Raw genomic sequence first — 12,623 nt, 5'->3', positions numbered from 1 at the left:
AGAACAAAAAAGAAAGACAGATGGTAGACGTTGGCAGGCTCTTGAGGGTTTCGAGAACCTTCGATTGAGGTGTAGAAGTGTGTCTCCACCTGGCTCTCTTTTTTTTCCGTGTCATTTAGTTCTTCTAGTCTTCTGGATTCACATTCAAAGCACATATCTTGGTCGGTAAGCAAATTTCTTTTTTGGTTTTTCAGGTCGGTAAACGATGTACGAAGACTAGTTTTGTAAACATCCATGACAAGAAAGTTTTTATGTTTTCCTAACTTGTTTCTAATCGTATAAAATGAGTTACAGTCTTACAGACAATAAGAATGATGATGCACAAGGGTTAAAGCCTTCAAGGGTATATAAGACACAACATTAGAAGAAGAAAAAAAAACAAATTGTGATTCAGTAACACTTGTGTAAACCTGTTTTATTTAATCCATCGTAAAAAATGTCCCAAGACTATCAGAAAGAAAAATTGATCTATGCATAGTAATCCTCTAAATATATAAAGTTTACATATGATTGGGATCCTGTTGTGCAACCTAGTTCTCTTTACTAATATCTCTCATTTCTTCCAAACTAATATCACAACAAACAAAACAATATATGAATATAACATCGGCGTATCCACTCATTTCGTGACCTCTATTTGATGTCAAGAGGTTCGGGAGACATCATTACTAAACTAGTCAAAATCCAAGAATCTTCGGAGCAATGTGAAGCAAAGGCTCCAGAGCACTTGGAGCAAACTTCCTAGCAAAGAGATAGCAAATGGAAGTGTTGCGACCATTGTAAGTGCAGTTTCTTCCATCAAAGATTCTTCCAAAGAACTTTTCTGTAATGTCCGATCTCCCAAACGTAGCTGGGTGGGGACCTCCCCTCGACCAGTCCACCCACGTTATGCTCCGGTTAGCCAAGACCGCTGGTTTCTCGATTGTCAGCATTGTCGGGAAGTAATGCTCGTCCACGTAGCAAGCGGGTCTGCAAAACTCTTTGAATTTCGGGTAATACAATGTGTCTTTGACAATGGTAGCTGCGAGGTCCCTGTTAATCTCAAACCATTGAGACCCTTTTCGCCATTTGGTAACTGGAACTTCAGGTTCCATGTTCCCGTTGTAGCGTCCGCGCCCATATGGCCCAGGGTCATCAAAAGCACCCATGAAGCTGTGTTTTGATCGGCTTAAGTAGCTGTAGATGGTTGTGAAGTTGTAGAGTGGAATGCATGACTCTGAAACAAGAACAAACCATTCGTTGGAGATATCGAGCAGCGCGTTGGCGAGAAGCCGCTTCTCTGCATCACACATGGACATTCTCCCCCATTCCGCAACCTGCACAATGATACATCCAAAATTACAATAAAACCAATTAGCTTCAAAGCAATCTGAAGAACTGCTAGAACAAAAGGCTACTAAAAACACCAAATTTGATTCTAGAGTTACATTCTTTGATACTTTATTTAATTGGTAATTCCAAAGCAATGACTACATGGCATATATAAAGTCTGTATGGTGCCAAGACAGATCCAAGAGCTCTACTTTCTCATTACTATATGTAAGATTGGTATCCATGTAACAGAAGAGGAATAAAAAGAAGCAGACCTGGCTAGGTATCTGCCTTCGGTGGAAAACAGAATTAGCTGGAAACTTGGCTAATTACAACAAAATCAGATACATAACCAATAAGCTTCAAAGCAAATCTTAAGAACTGCTTGAACCAAAGGCTACTAAAAACACCAAGTTTGATTCTAGAGTTACATTTTCTGATACTTTATTCAATTAGTAATTCCAAAGCATCCAGTTCCAAGACAATATGTGATGCCAAAAAAGGCTTCTAAAGAAACCAAGTTTGATCCAAGAGCTCTACTTTATCATTACTATATGTAACTGGTATCCATGTAACAGAAGAGGAATGAAAAGAAGCAGACCTGGCTAGGTATCTGCCTTCGGTGGAAAACAGAATTAGCTGGAAACTTGGCAGTAAAAGAAGGGTGAGGATGAAGGTAAACCGAGTAAAGCCCATTGTGACCTTTAAGAAACCTCTCCCAAAGCAAAGCAAGCGGCAAGGGACCTTTAGTCAAGAACATAAACGCAATCTTCGGAACCCTTTTAAAAGGATACTCTTTTCTCCGAGGCCAAAAGGAAGCACGCCAAAGAAGCTCTTCATCACTCATATTATGCATCAAAACAGCAGGAGGTTGTATCCATTTACTCAAACCATTCGAGTCATCGTCACGGCATGGCACAAAGCTAGAAGTCACTGTGGTTACTACACTTTGGAATCCAGTATACTTGATTGTAGATACACTAATGATGAAGACAGTAATAGCAAAAGCAAGGAAAAAACCTAGTAGAAGTAGCAGTTTCGTTGGGAATGCCTTGTATTGCCCTGTTCTAACAACATTGATTCCATTATCTTTCCCTTCTTCCAACTGTACAACCCTATTCTGCATCTCTCTCTCTCTATATATATATATATATATATAGTAGCAAGCAGATTCTGATTCCGCTTCTAACTTGATCTAAGTTCTGAATCTGAATCAACTAAGCCTAATATAAAAAAAAGTCAATGAATTGGTTGCTCTTATCGTAAGAACCTAAAAACTAAGAACTCCAGATCTGCTCCGCTAATAACGAAGCAGGTTGTGAGACTTCACCAGCAAGACAGAATCAAACTAAATCGGGAAAGTTATCAAATACACAAATCTTCACGAAATCGAGAGCCGCAGGATACGGAATCGGTAGTATCTAAAGTTGATTCAGTTACTAATTTGTTCAACGGGCGAGGAAATCGAGACTAGGATCTAGAGAGCTGAGCTAATTTAAGAAACTTACTCCCATCTCTCTCTCTCTCTCTCTCAAGTCTTCACAGAGAAAAGGGGAAAAAGCAGAGAATAATCCACGTGTCGAGCTTACAGGGAGAAAAAGTAAGAATCAAATTCAATAATGGGAAGATGACGACGGAGAAGCACCGAGAAGAAGTTACGAATCCGTGAAGGGGAGAGAGAGAGAGAAGAGATGATGGAGAGAAAAGTAAAAGTGAGGAAGACGCCGAAAACTGTTTTTTGCCTTATTAGACAAGACCGCTGCTTTTGCTCTGTTTGTACTTTGTAGCGTCGACTGCCTTTTTTTTTTTCTTATATATATTATCAGAATATCAGAATTTGGAAATTCGTTCAATTAGTATATATTTTTCAAATTAGTTTTAATGTTAATTGGTTGTTCAATTATAAATTAACAACACGAAAGATTTTGTGGCGATATCAATGGACAAAAAAAATTAAAAGATGGTCATATGGGCTGTGGGCACAGCTATGCTCTAACATGACAACATGTGGTCGATTATAAAAAAAGGACAAATATCTATAATCCAGGAATTGCATCACATTACTTAAAAGTGAATTTTGAAATTTTTATTTATCAATCCTCTTTACACCTTATTTATTAAGCATCATATGAATTATTGGGTATGTTTATTGTTCAAGTTAATTTCAATCTCATCTCGAACTTTTTCCCAACAAGCAATGACAGTTTAGAAACCTCCACACTGAGAAACCTTGGATCATCATCGTCCATAACTGTTTTTATAAGAGAGATTCTTGGACTCCTCAATCTCTCACTTGTCCTAACCTCGTACGTTTTCACGTTCGCTACGTTCTCGAACCCAACAAATTTTACTTTCTCGATGCTCCATTTCATTCTTGACGCGTACTCTGGGTTCACTACTTCTGATCTCAGTACCACGGATTTTCCCGTTATGTAGCACCGGAACTTCACGAGAGTCCAATCACGGTTTCCTCCTCCCTCTCCCATCTGAAGGTTTTCCCCGTCGTCGAGAAACAGTTCGCCCGAGATGTTCTCATGCCGGCTGGCTACAACTAGGAGCTGATACGGTGTCTTTCTGGCGTCTCTAGTTGTCATTGCCTCTCCTTGCATTGCCACAATACTACCTATGTGATCACAAAGGTAAATCAAACTCGGTTCAAGCTGAAGTCCACTTATCAAAACTGGCTATCAAAGAATATACTACTATAGTTACCTTCTCGAACATGGACGTTGACATGATCTGCGGGAGTATCAAGCCTAACGTGCTTGCCAGAATCTCCACCAATGACAGATGAATAGTTAAAAAGATCAAACCAGTTTCCTGCGGGGAAATACGCATCCACCGTCACCTTCCCTTGCTCCAGCGCTGGAGAAACCATTATGCTTTTACCGATCAAGAACTGTGAATCGATCCCATATGTGTTAGTGTCTCGGGGGAACGAGAAGAAGAGTGGTCGCGCGATTGGGACGCCGCTAACGTGAGCCTCGTACATCAGTGTGTAGAGATGTGGGAGTAGTCTCATACGGAGGCCAAGAACCTTTCTTGCAGAAGAAGCAACAGAATCCCACAAGTATAGTTCTTGTCTGACGGAATTAAGGTTCGAATGGTCTCTTGCAAAAGGGTAAAAAGCTCCAAGCTGATAATTTAAGAGCCAACGTTAGATCATGAACTCAGAAAAAAGTCTACAGGTTGTTTCCGAGAAATAAATCACTCTACCTGGATCCATCGACGACATAGTTCCTCAGTGGTATCATGTGAGAAACCGCAGATATCAGCTCCAACCATAGGAATCCCAAACAGACCAAAGTTGAGAATTCCAGGGATTGAGTAAGCCAAATCCTCCCATTTGGCAGCATTATCGCCGGTCCAGTGAGCCGTGTACTTCCCCGAGCTTACAAACGTGGATCTCGACAAAACAAACGGTCTCTTTCCCGTTACATCCACTAAAGCCTGGTGAGTGGCTTTAGCTTCCAAGAGTCCATACAAGTTATGGGCATTGTATTCACTAACGTTTCCATAATGGATAGATGTTGCAGGTACTGTGTTGTTGTTTATCGGCGCTTTCTTCCCTAAATTGTTAATCTTGTAAGGAGGATCATCGAGTGAAGATCCAGGGGTTGGAGGTGAAGTTATGAAATTTGATAACTCATTCATGTCAATCCACAGACCATCCAAAGGCAGAATGTCCTGGAAAATCTTGATTTCGTTGCTCCAAAAAGTCGCAGCAGCTGGATTCAAGAAGTCAGGGAAGTATACTTTTCCGGGCCAAACCTCACCGAGATAAGGCTTACCATCTCGCTTTATGAAAACATCTGCTTCCATCCCTCTATTATACGTCCCGTCAGAGCTGTCCACACCAATACCTACACGTAAACCCAATACACTCATCTTGTAAAATCAATTTGTTGAAAAGACTCTAGAGACTATATATATAGTTCATGAGTGTTACCAGGATCTAAGATCAGCACGTATTTCTGACCACTCTTGTGAAGTGTATCCACAAATGACTTCATCTTGTCCTCCGGGAAATTTATGGGATCCAAAGTGAAGTCTTTGTGGTTGTCCATGTAATCAATGTCTGTCCACATAACCTCAAGAGGTATTCCAGCTTTTGCGTATCCATCAACTACAGATTCGAGGTCTGAAACATTCTTGTAGCCATACCTACATTGGTGAAATCCTTCACAAAATCAAAGCAAACACACACATCTCAATTCACACAAACAAGTAAAATTACCAAATGCTATGGACTAATTAACTTAAAGCAAACAAAAATGCAAAGAGCAATGTCTCTTACCAAATGACCAGTAAGGCATAGGAGCAGGTCTTCCAATAAGCTCTGTGTACTGATTCATAACCAATTCCGGTGATGGTCCGACGAACACATAAAGATCAATGACACCTCCGATCACATTGTAAGTAATCCGATGTCCTTCATACTTAACATCCATTCCGTTGCTGTTGAGCAACAAAACGCCGTGACTCCTCCCTGCTTCGTCGTCATGACCGTTTGATCCTCTTACATCCATGTAAAACGGGTGCGACCCGTAAAGGTTAACATCCGGATTCTCGCTGCCGACGTCGGCGTTCCACAGAGTCATAGTATCGCCGGGAACTAGCCTGAACGATCGCTTCGTGTGCTCTCCGAGACCGTACAGATTCGATCTGTTTTCCGGTAACGCGGAAGATAGTTGAAGGAATTGGTCTTTGAAGATGAAGTAAGTGTTTGGATCTGATTGATCCGGTGATGTGTCGAAGAGGACATCGCCGGAGGAGCGTCGGGTGACTGAGAAACCGAACGGCGTGGTGTTGTGGAGTGTGAAAACTAAGTCCGATGATGGATCTGTTAAGAAACTGTTCTCCGGTGAGTTTCCTCCGTTTAATTCCTCCGTTAAGTAACGGCGAGGTGAGTGGTTTCCGGCGCGAGGAATAACGGATTCCGGTATCTCCCATCTTTGTTGACTAGAATCTGTGATTCTGATTCTCAATCGCTCACTCGTCTCCAGGCTGCACATATAACACAATCATTAAAGTTTCCTAAATTATCGCATATTTAAAGTAACTTTGAAAAACTTGCCAAATTGATTAGAGTGAGAGAACTGAGAAGATTATAATGACCTGACATGAAGACTAAGTGATTTAACATCTGGTGCGTAAATGGACGACGGTTTGATCAGGTCAAGAGTCGCCGTCAAAAGCTTCTGGTTGGAGTCAACGGCCACTGATCTGACGACGTAGCCGTATCCAACTTCTTCTCCTTCTAGTAACACTTGTGAGCTTCCATGTGATGGTGAAGCTAAGCTCGAGGAGAAGAAGACGACAACGACGAAGAAGATATTGGGAAACCAGTGAAGATATGACATTTTTTGTTTTCGTGTTGGACTAGTTTTTTTTTTTATTTTCAATTATTCTTTGTAGATAAGATTAATCTTATATTTTATAAGTCATTCGTGCGCTGTGAACCAAATTGTGTAAGATAAGATTATTAACATAATAATTAAGACATGAACTTTGGTCAATGTGAATGTGATACATAGTTTCTAAAATAAAATACGAAAACAAAACTAAGAAGAACGTAGGAGTCTCTTTTGACACACGATAATAAAAATCTTTGTAGAGTCGGACAAGATATTCTTCTGATACATAAACTTTGTATGAACAAAACAAAACTTAAAACCAATAATAATAACTCTCTTTATCAAAAACCATAGACAATTCTTCTCTCTCATTTAAACCAAAAGTAAATGCCACAACAACAATGGCACATCAGCCACCGACTAGATTGTCTCATGAATGAAGTGCAAAGAACAACAAGCCCATTAATTAAAATTACTTAGATTTCCAATATTGTTGAATGTAGGACTCAAACCTGATATGCCTTTTCCGTCTGAAAACGAAAATCCCAAGACAAATTCACTACTTGAAGCCTCCAGATTGGTAGTTTTGGTTACTGAGGCTGGAGAAGAAGTCATCTGAGATTTCAGGTGCTTGTTGTTGTTGCTGCTGCTGTGTACTGTATAGACCGGTTTTACCGAGCCCGGATCCTGCACCCATGGACCAGCCTGAGTAGTATGAAGCAGCAGATGCTTTGTTACCTTCATCACTGCTCAGACCACCCACAACGCCCACATCAGCTAGAGAAGCTGTTTTGGCTGATTACAGGGAAAACCAAATAGTCAGGACTGAGATCAGACTTACAAAGTAAAACCCAACAATTTTATGTCTTGACACAATGCAAAGTCAAGCTACATGGTATTGGAACTCTATGTGAGCCTAGAATTTTGACAGCTAGAATGAACTATTCGACAATTAGTTGGAATGCAATTGACCAACTATACCTTTTGAGTTTGATCTGCATCTAATAAGAAAATAGACTAATTTTTTTTATAGTTCACTACCACATACTAGTGCATGGCACATGACAGAGTTCTTGATAAAAGAGCAAGTTTTTGACTTACGAGCAGTTATATTGAGATCAATCAGTCCACGGCTCAGAGAATCTGCCCAAATTCCAGATTTCACTTGGAAAGGATCTTTCTTTTGCAAGTGTTGTGGCTTCGAGTCTGCCAAAGACACCGGGCTTGTAGTGTTTGTTGCACTCCCATGTACATTTGGGGCCTGTGGACCTGTAGAGACAGAAGCCGAGTGGGAAGTGAAGGCACCAAAAGGATCAGATCCATCAAAATTATCCATTGGAACTGCAGCGAATGGGTCAACAATGTTGGGAGTGGTCATAGTCTCAGGTTTAGATATCTTGGCTTCTGGGCGTGCAGACTCAGGAGATGCAAAAAGATCAACGGACGGAGGAGCTGAAGAAACTGTGACAGAAGGTTCAGACGCAGAGAAAAGATCAACTTCTTTCTGTAGAAACAGACATGCGGAACCATATCAGTCTACGATTTAACAGCACAATTCATTGTGACACGTAATAACTTCAACAACAAAACTGGACGTGTTTGTCGAGCAGCGCAGAATTGAATCAGATAGAACATTGATAAAAAAAAATTCAACTGTTTAAAGCCGCATACTAGCTTAGATGGGAGAAGTCACCCACCTGTGGCTGTGACCCAAATTCTGTTCCCTGAGCCGAGGCTGATACAAAAGCTGCATCAGCAAACAAGTCAGCCTCTTGAAATTTCTCGTTGTTGTTGGTGGAAGATGTTTCTGTTGGCCCAGAATCCAAGAGGTCACCAATCAGATCTCCTCCAAAAAGGTCTACTTGGTTGGTACTGCCTGTGGAGAAAGCGACACAGATAAGTCATCACTCTTCTTGTCTAACATATATACATCAAACTAACTATTTGTCCAATAAATGATAACAAGGAAAAAACTCAACAGTTGTAGGAAAAAACATACTATTGCTGGAAGTTCCACGTGGATCAAAATCATCAAAATCATCATCGTTGTTTGNTGGCTCTGCCAAAGAGAAAGCCATACAGATAAGACATCACTCTTCTTGTCTATCATATATACATCTTGTGCGCTATAATTTATCAAATTAACTATTGTCCAATAAATGATAACAATCAGCAAACTCAGCAGTTGAAGGAAAAAACATACTATTGCTGGAAGTTCCACGTGGATCAAAATCATCAAAATCGTCATCGTTGTTTGAAGGAGCTGCAGAAACATGTGAACTATATTTGGCTGAGTCGGGTGACTTTTTCCCACTGGATTGATTATCATGGTCCGTGCTGCACATTCAGAATTGAAACTGAGTGAGCAAAAATAAGAGTAAACGCACACAAAATGAGTCGTAAACGAAAACAGAAACTAAAAGCAAACAAACAGCCTCATCTGGGAAATAAACTCCCAAAGTGAAATATATTCAAAATCCGTAATGAATATGACATCAGAAATGAATAGGGTTGACATAAAACCTGCCATAGCGTGAAAAACTCTTCTTTGAAGTAAAGCCTTGGTCGTCACTTATAACACCGCGTCTTGACTTCTGAAAAGACTCGTAGTCATTCTTGTCTTCTCTGGAATCCCTATCATAATTGTTTGAACCACTTTGAAAATTACCACCAAACGAAGCTGAAGCTGAACCAGATTTATATGTTATCCCCGTGGATGAGAGGCCAACATACCTGATTGGAGGCAGCAATATCCAATTAGGGCAACATGTAAAGAAGAACGGGCAAACCGGTAAATTTCAGTTGTATAAAAAACTAACTTGTTACGATTTGCTATTGCTTTGTCTCTGATTTCTGAGATTTTCTCTTTGTTATTCAAGAGAGCAACTATGTTTTCAGCCTTCTTTCGCACGTTGATCCCCACATCTTTTCCATTTGGTTCAACATACTCAAAACTCGTGAGTGACTACATTGTTGACAAATCAAAAAAACAAATATCATGTCAATTGAAAAACCAGAATATCCACCACGAGAGAACCACATATCAGTGTGTAACAGTGTAAGAGAAATATACTTACAGATATTTGGTAAGTATGCTCAATAATCTCATCAACCGCTCGCTCTGATCCATTTGAAATCAGATAATCGATGACAGCCAAAGCCTGGTAGACAAACAACCTCAGGTTAAACTAAAAGTATAAACTGGAAACTTCTAAAAACAGCAGGAACACATCAAGAAGATTTCTCACCTTGTAGACATATCGCCAATCTTTTCCCGTCTCAGATAGTCTAGTCCACAAAACACTCATAACCATCTGGCACTCCGAGCTAAACATATTTCAAACGCACATGTTAAGCGATATCAAATCAAAATTCTTTTGTAAAATCACACCAAAAAAAAAAAAGAGACGCTTGAAAGAAAATGAAGCCAGAGATTACAATTTCTTTGTAGCCTGTGCTATCTCAGCCAATGCAGTACCATGAGGACCCCAAGGCTCATTATCTGTAGCATCCAATACCTGTACTAAACATAGAACTCGAGATGAACAAATTGAAATTGAAGACGTGATCAGACTGAGAATCCAGGAAACTAAGATACTACACATTGCCGCCAGCCTAAACCTTACAAAACTAATCGAATATAAACATCAACGCTCAAGCTTAACTTGAATATTCATTGAATAAGAACTCGAGATTTATAAGTGTCCCAAAGGTGGATCAAATCTCAGATACAGCATCCGGAAACAGAAACAGAAACATAACAAATCGAGCTTAGCTGTTCAGGATTAGCAACTCTTTTCGTGGTTGATAAAGCATAAGTTCTGAATCATATTTGCAGATATAGATACGAATCAAATGAATTCACCTTTTGCTCCATCTCAGGGACCTTCAAAACTTTCAGATTCACCTCCCTCTTGCTGCAATTGAAAACTAATCGAGATCAATCGAAAAAAACTATAAAACCAAAAACGATCTACGGATTTGGATCGAAATCGAAGACGAATATAGGTAAGAGGAAACGGCAAAACCCACATCTCTCGAACCGTTTGATCGAAGACCTTCATGAAATCCATTTTCGAATTGGGGAAAATGCTATGAACAGAGGAGGAACGAAAACTGGCAAAATTTGGGTGCGAGAAGTGTAGATCTGATCAGGGATGCCTCCGTCTTTATTTTATGAGTTTTTTTTTTCTTTTCTTTTTTTGTGCTTTTTTTTTTTTAAGGAAAAAAGCAGCAACAAAGGGCGTGTGAATATTTTGGGTAACTCTCGAGCTGACCGTAGTTGATCCGCGTAATCCGAAACTCATGGCCGTGTGGGTGGTTTCAGTTACCCCCGTTTGGATCATCATTATTCATTTGTTAATAATTCCTTCTGGTAAGAATAGTAAGAATACTGGTAGGTCGCATATGCTTTAAAGATCGAATAATCGCATATGATTTTTGGGTAACTTGAGCAATTGTTTTTTTTTTTTTTTTTTTTTTNAAAGATCCATATTAACCGCCACTTATTGATAATCATAGTGAGAAAGTTTAACGACCTCTAATCTCTCATTTCATAGACGTAGGAGGAGTTGATTGGTTAAGAGTTTTAACTACGATCGATTCTTTTGCTTGCTTTGCGTGTTTAATTTATTTGAAGCTGTTCACCATATTGAGTTCATGTACCTATATTGAATTTTTTTTTTCTTTTCATTTTATTTATACAACGATCATTAACACAAGTTAGTTTTTGGTTAGTGTTGACTCAACATTGCAAACGCAAAATTCGAATAAGATTAGATAGTGACATCTATAGCTAACAAAATTTCTCTTAACTAAATTATAGCAATTGTATTATTGAAGAAGTCGGCGTGATGAAGTCATATGTAAGTCAAATTGACATTTGTTTATAATCTTGATTCTGGAAATAAACCATATAATATCAAACTATATCACGTATTCCACTAATTTAAATTGGTCTCTTGGTTGACCATGCACTAATCCTCCTCCTCGAAACATTTAGTGTCCCCAACCCCAAACCATATCCCATGTAATAATATCATATCCTCATCACACCAATACTTGTCATTTTGCTGACGCACAAATTAAATAAAGATACCATTTTCCATTTTGCATTTCAACTAATGGGGATTGTAATCCAGAACGTAAAAATCGAAGTGATTGGATTGATGGATTAAAGAAAGTGTTGATAAATGCTGCTAGTTTTCTATTGGCCCAGCCAGATTTGTTAAAATTTTGTTTTTACTTCGCTCGCATTCTCTGTTTTTTTCCAAAAATAAACACTCTCACACGCTCAAAACCTTGGCGCGTCTATATCAATCTCCTTCAGAAACAGGGGCCCATCAAAAGCCCAGTTCCAAACACCTTTCAATGTCCAAACGTAATTCCCTGACGGTTTACAATTTTAAAATTTTAAAACCAAGTCGTCACTCGTCATTAAATAACCTCTTAATCCAACAGCAAATCGAGTAATTAAACGTAACACGACACGTGTCGTAATATAATTCGATCAAAAATTAAATTCCAGATACCGCTGACACATCCAGTCCATGTGAACCACGACGCACAATAGCATTACCTTTTTGGAGCAACCTAATGAATGACGTGGCGTAATCTGATTAGTTAATATCAAGCTGATTACGGTGAACTCGCACGCACCAGATCGTAACTACTCTCCGTTCCAACCTGTGTTTCTTTCTTCTTGGAAGCCCCCCCCCCCCTCCTCCCTCTCTTTCTCTCTCCTCCGAGAAAGGAAAAGCACCACTTCTCTCTCTCTCTCTCTAAGATCCCCCCATTTTCGCTGAAGGTTTATGCGCTTTTTCTTTCTTCTTCATATCTTCTTCTTCAACAAGGCGACTTAAATACGTATACATGCGTATGCATAAGTGTTGGAGATAGAAGAGAAGGTTTGTTTTGAGAATTTGAGTCTTTGTGTTTTTTTTTTTTTTTTTTGGT

The 12,623-nt window shown here is 39.5% G+C and overlaps 3 protein-coding genes and 1 long non-coding RNA gene across 5 annotated transcripts; 1 reads left to right on the top strand and 3 right to left on the bottom strand.

Moving 5' to 3' along the window:
• LOC109131104 lies at positions 54–567 on the top strand. Its single transcript, XR_002036793.1, has 2 exons — positions 54–165; positions 295–567. It is a non-coding gene; the product is annotated as an uncharacterized LOC109131104 (long non-coding RNA).
• LOC104769408 lies at positions 401–3,104 on the bottom strand. Its single transcript, XM_010493615.2, has 2 exons — positions 1,913–3,104; positions 401–1,316 (listed from the first exon to the last, which is right to left on the bottom strand). Exons 1-2 carry the CDS (start codon positions 2,435–2,437, stop codon positions 678–680), a joined length of 1,164 nt encoding a protein of 387 aa, XP_010491917.1. The 5' UTR covers positions 2,438–3,104; the 3' UTR covers positions 401–677.
• Positions 3,372–6,733, bottom strand: LOC104769407 (alpha-glucosidase). The gene is made up of 6 exons (XM_010493614.2): positions 6,430–6,733; positions 5,609–6,318; positions 5,261–5,491; positions 4,528–5,174; positions 4,024–4,447; positions 3,372–3,934 (listed from the first exon to the last, which is right to left on the bottom strand). The coding sequence occupies exons 1-6, from the start codon at positions 6,672–6,674 to the stop codon at positions 3,465–3,467; spliced, it is 2,727 nt and encodes a 908-aa protein (XP_010491916.1). The 5' UTR covers positions 6,675–6,733; the 3' UTR covers positions 3,372–3,464.
• On the bottom strand, positions 6,894–10,864 carry LOC104769406 (clathrin interactor EPSIN 1). Of its 2 annotated transcripts, XM_010493612.2 has the most exons (12): positions 10,701–10,864; positions 10,534–10,585; positions 10,107–10,186; positions 9,917–9,995; positions 9,746–9,829; positions 9,488–9,633; positions 9,192–9,401; positions 8,872–9,005; positions 8,723–8,727; positions 8,366–8,551; positions 7,770–8,172; positions 6,894–7,463 (listed from the first exon to the last, which is right to left on the bottom strand). In XM_010493612.2, exons 1-12 carry the CDS (start codon positions 10,739–10,741, stop codon positions 7,228–7,230), a joined length of 1,656 nt encoding a protein of 551 aa, XP_010491914.1. In that variant the 5' UTR covers positions 10,742–10,864; the 3' UTR covers positions 6,894–7,227. The 2 variants fall into 2 exon arrangements, with proteins under 2 accessions (XP_010491914.1, XP_010491915.1); XM_010493613.2 differs by lacking the exon at positions 8,723–8,727 and having other exon boundaries at positions 8,366–8,544.

This window comes from Camelina sativa, chromosome 20, assembly GCF_000633955.1.
Source record: "Camelina sativa cultivar DH55 chromosome 20, Cs, whole genome shotgun sequence".
Taxonomy (NCBI): Eukaryota; Viridiplantae; Streptophyta; class Magnoliopsida; order Brassicales; family Brassicaceae; genus Camelina; species Camelina sativa.
This window is presented reverse-complemented; position numbering and strand designations above follow the sequence as displayed.

Coding starts and splice junctions, on each gene's coding strand:
- LOC104769408 (XM_010493615.2), bottom strand. CDS start 2,437: ATGCAGAATAGGGTTGTACAGTTGGAAGAAGGGAAAGATAATGGAATC. Junction 1,317..1,912: donor GAAGGCAGATACCTAGCCAG/GTCTGCTTCTTT, acceptor ATCATTGTGCAG/GTTGCGGAATGGGGGAGAAT.
- LOC104769407 (XM_010493614.2), bottom strand. CDS start 6,674: ATGTCATATCTTCACTGGTTTCCCAATATCTTCTTCGTCGTTGTCGTC. Junction 6,319..6,429: donor TCACTTAGTCTTCATGTCAG/GTCATTATAATC, acceptor TTATATGTGCAG/CCTGGAGACGAGTGAGCGAT. Junction 5,492..5,608: donor TATGCCTTACTGGTCATTTG/GTAAGAGACATT, acceptor GATTTTGTGAAG/GATTTCACCAATGTAGGTAT.
- LOC104769406 (XM_010493612.2), bottom strand. CDS start 10,741: ATGGATTTCATGAAGGTCTTCGATCAAACGGTTCGAGAGAT. Junction 10,187..10,533: donor TCCCTGAGATGGAGCAAAAG/GTGAATTCATTT, acceptor TGTTTAGTACAG/GTATTGGATGCTACAGATAA. Junction 9,830..9,916: donor ATTGGCGATATGTCTACAAG/GTGAGAAATCTT, acceptor TTTGTCTACCAG/GCTTTGGCTGTCATCGATTA.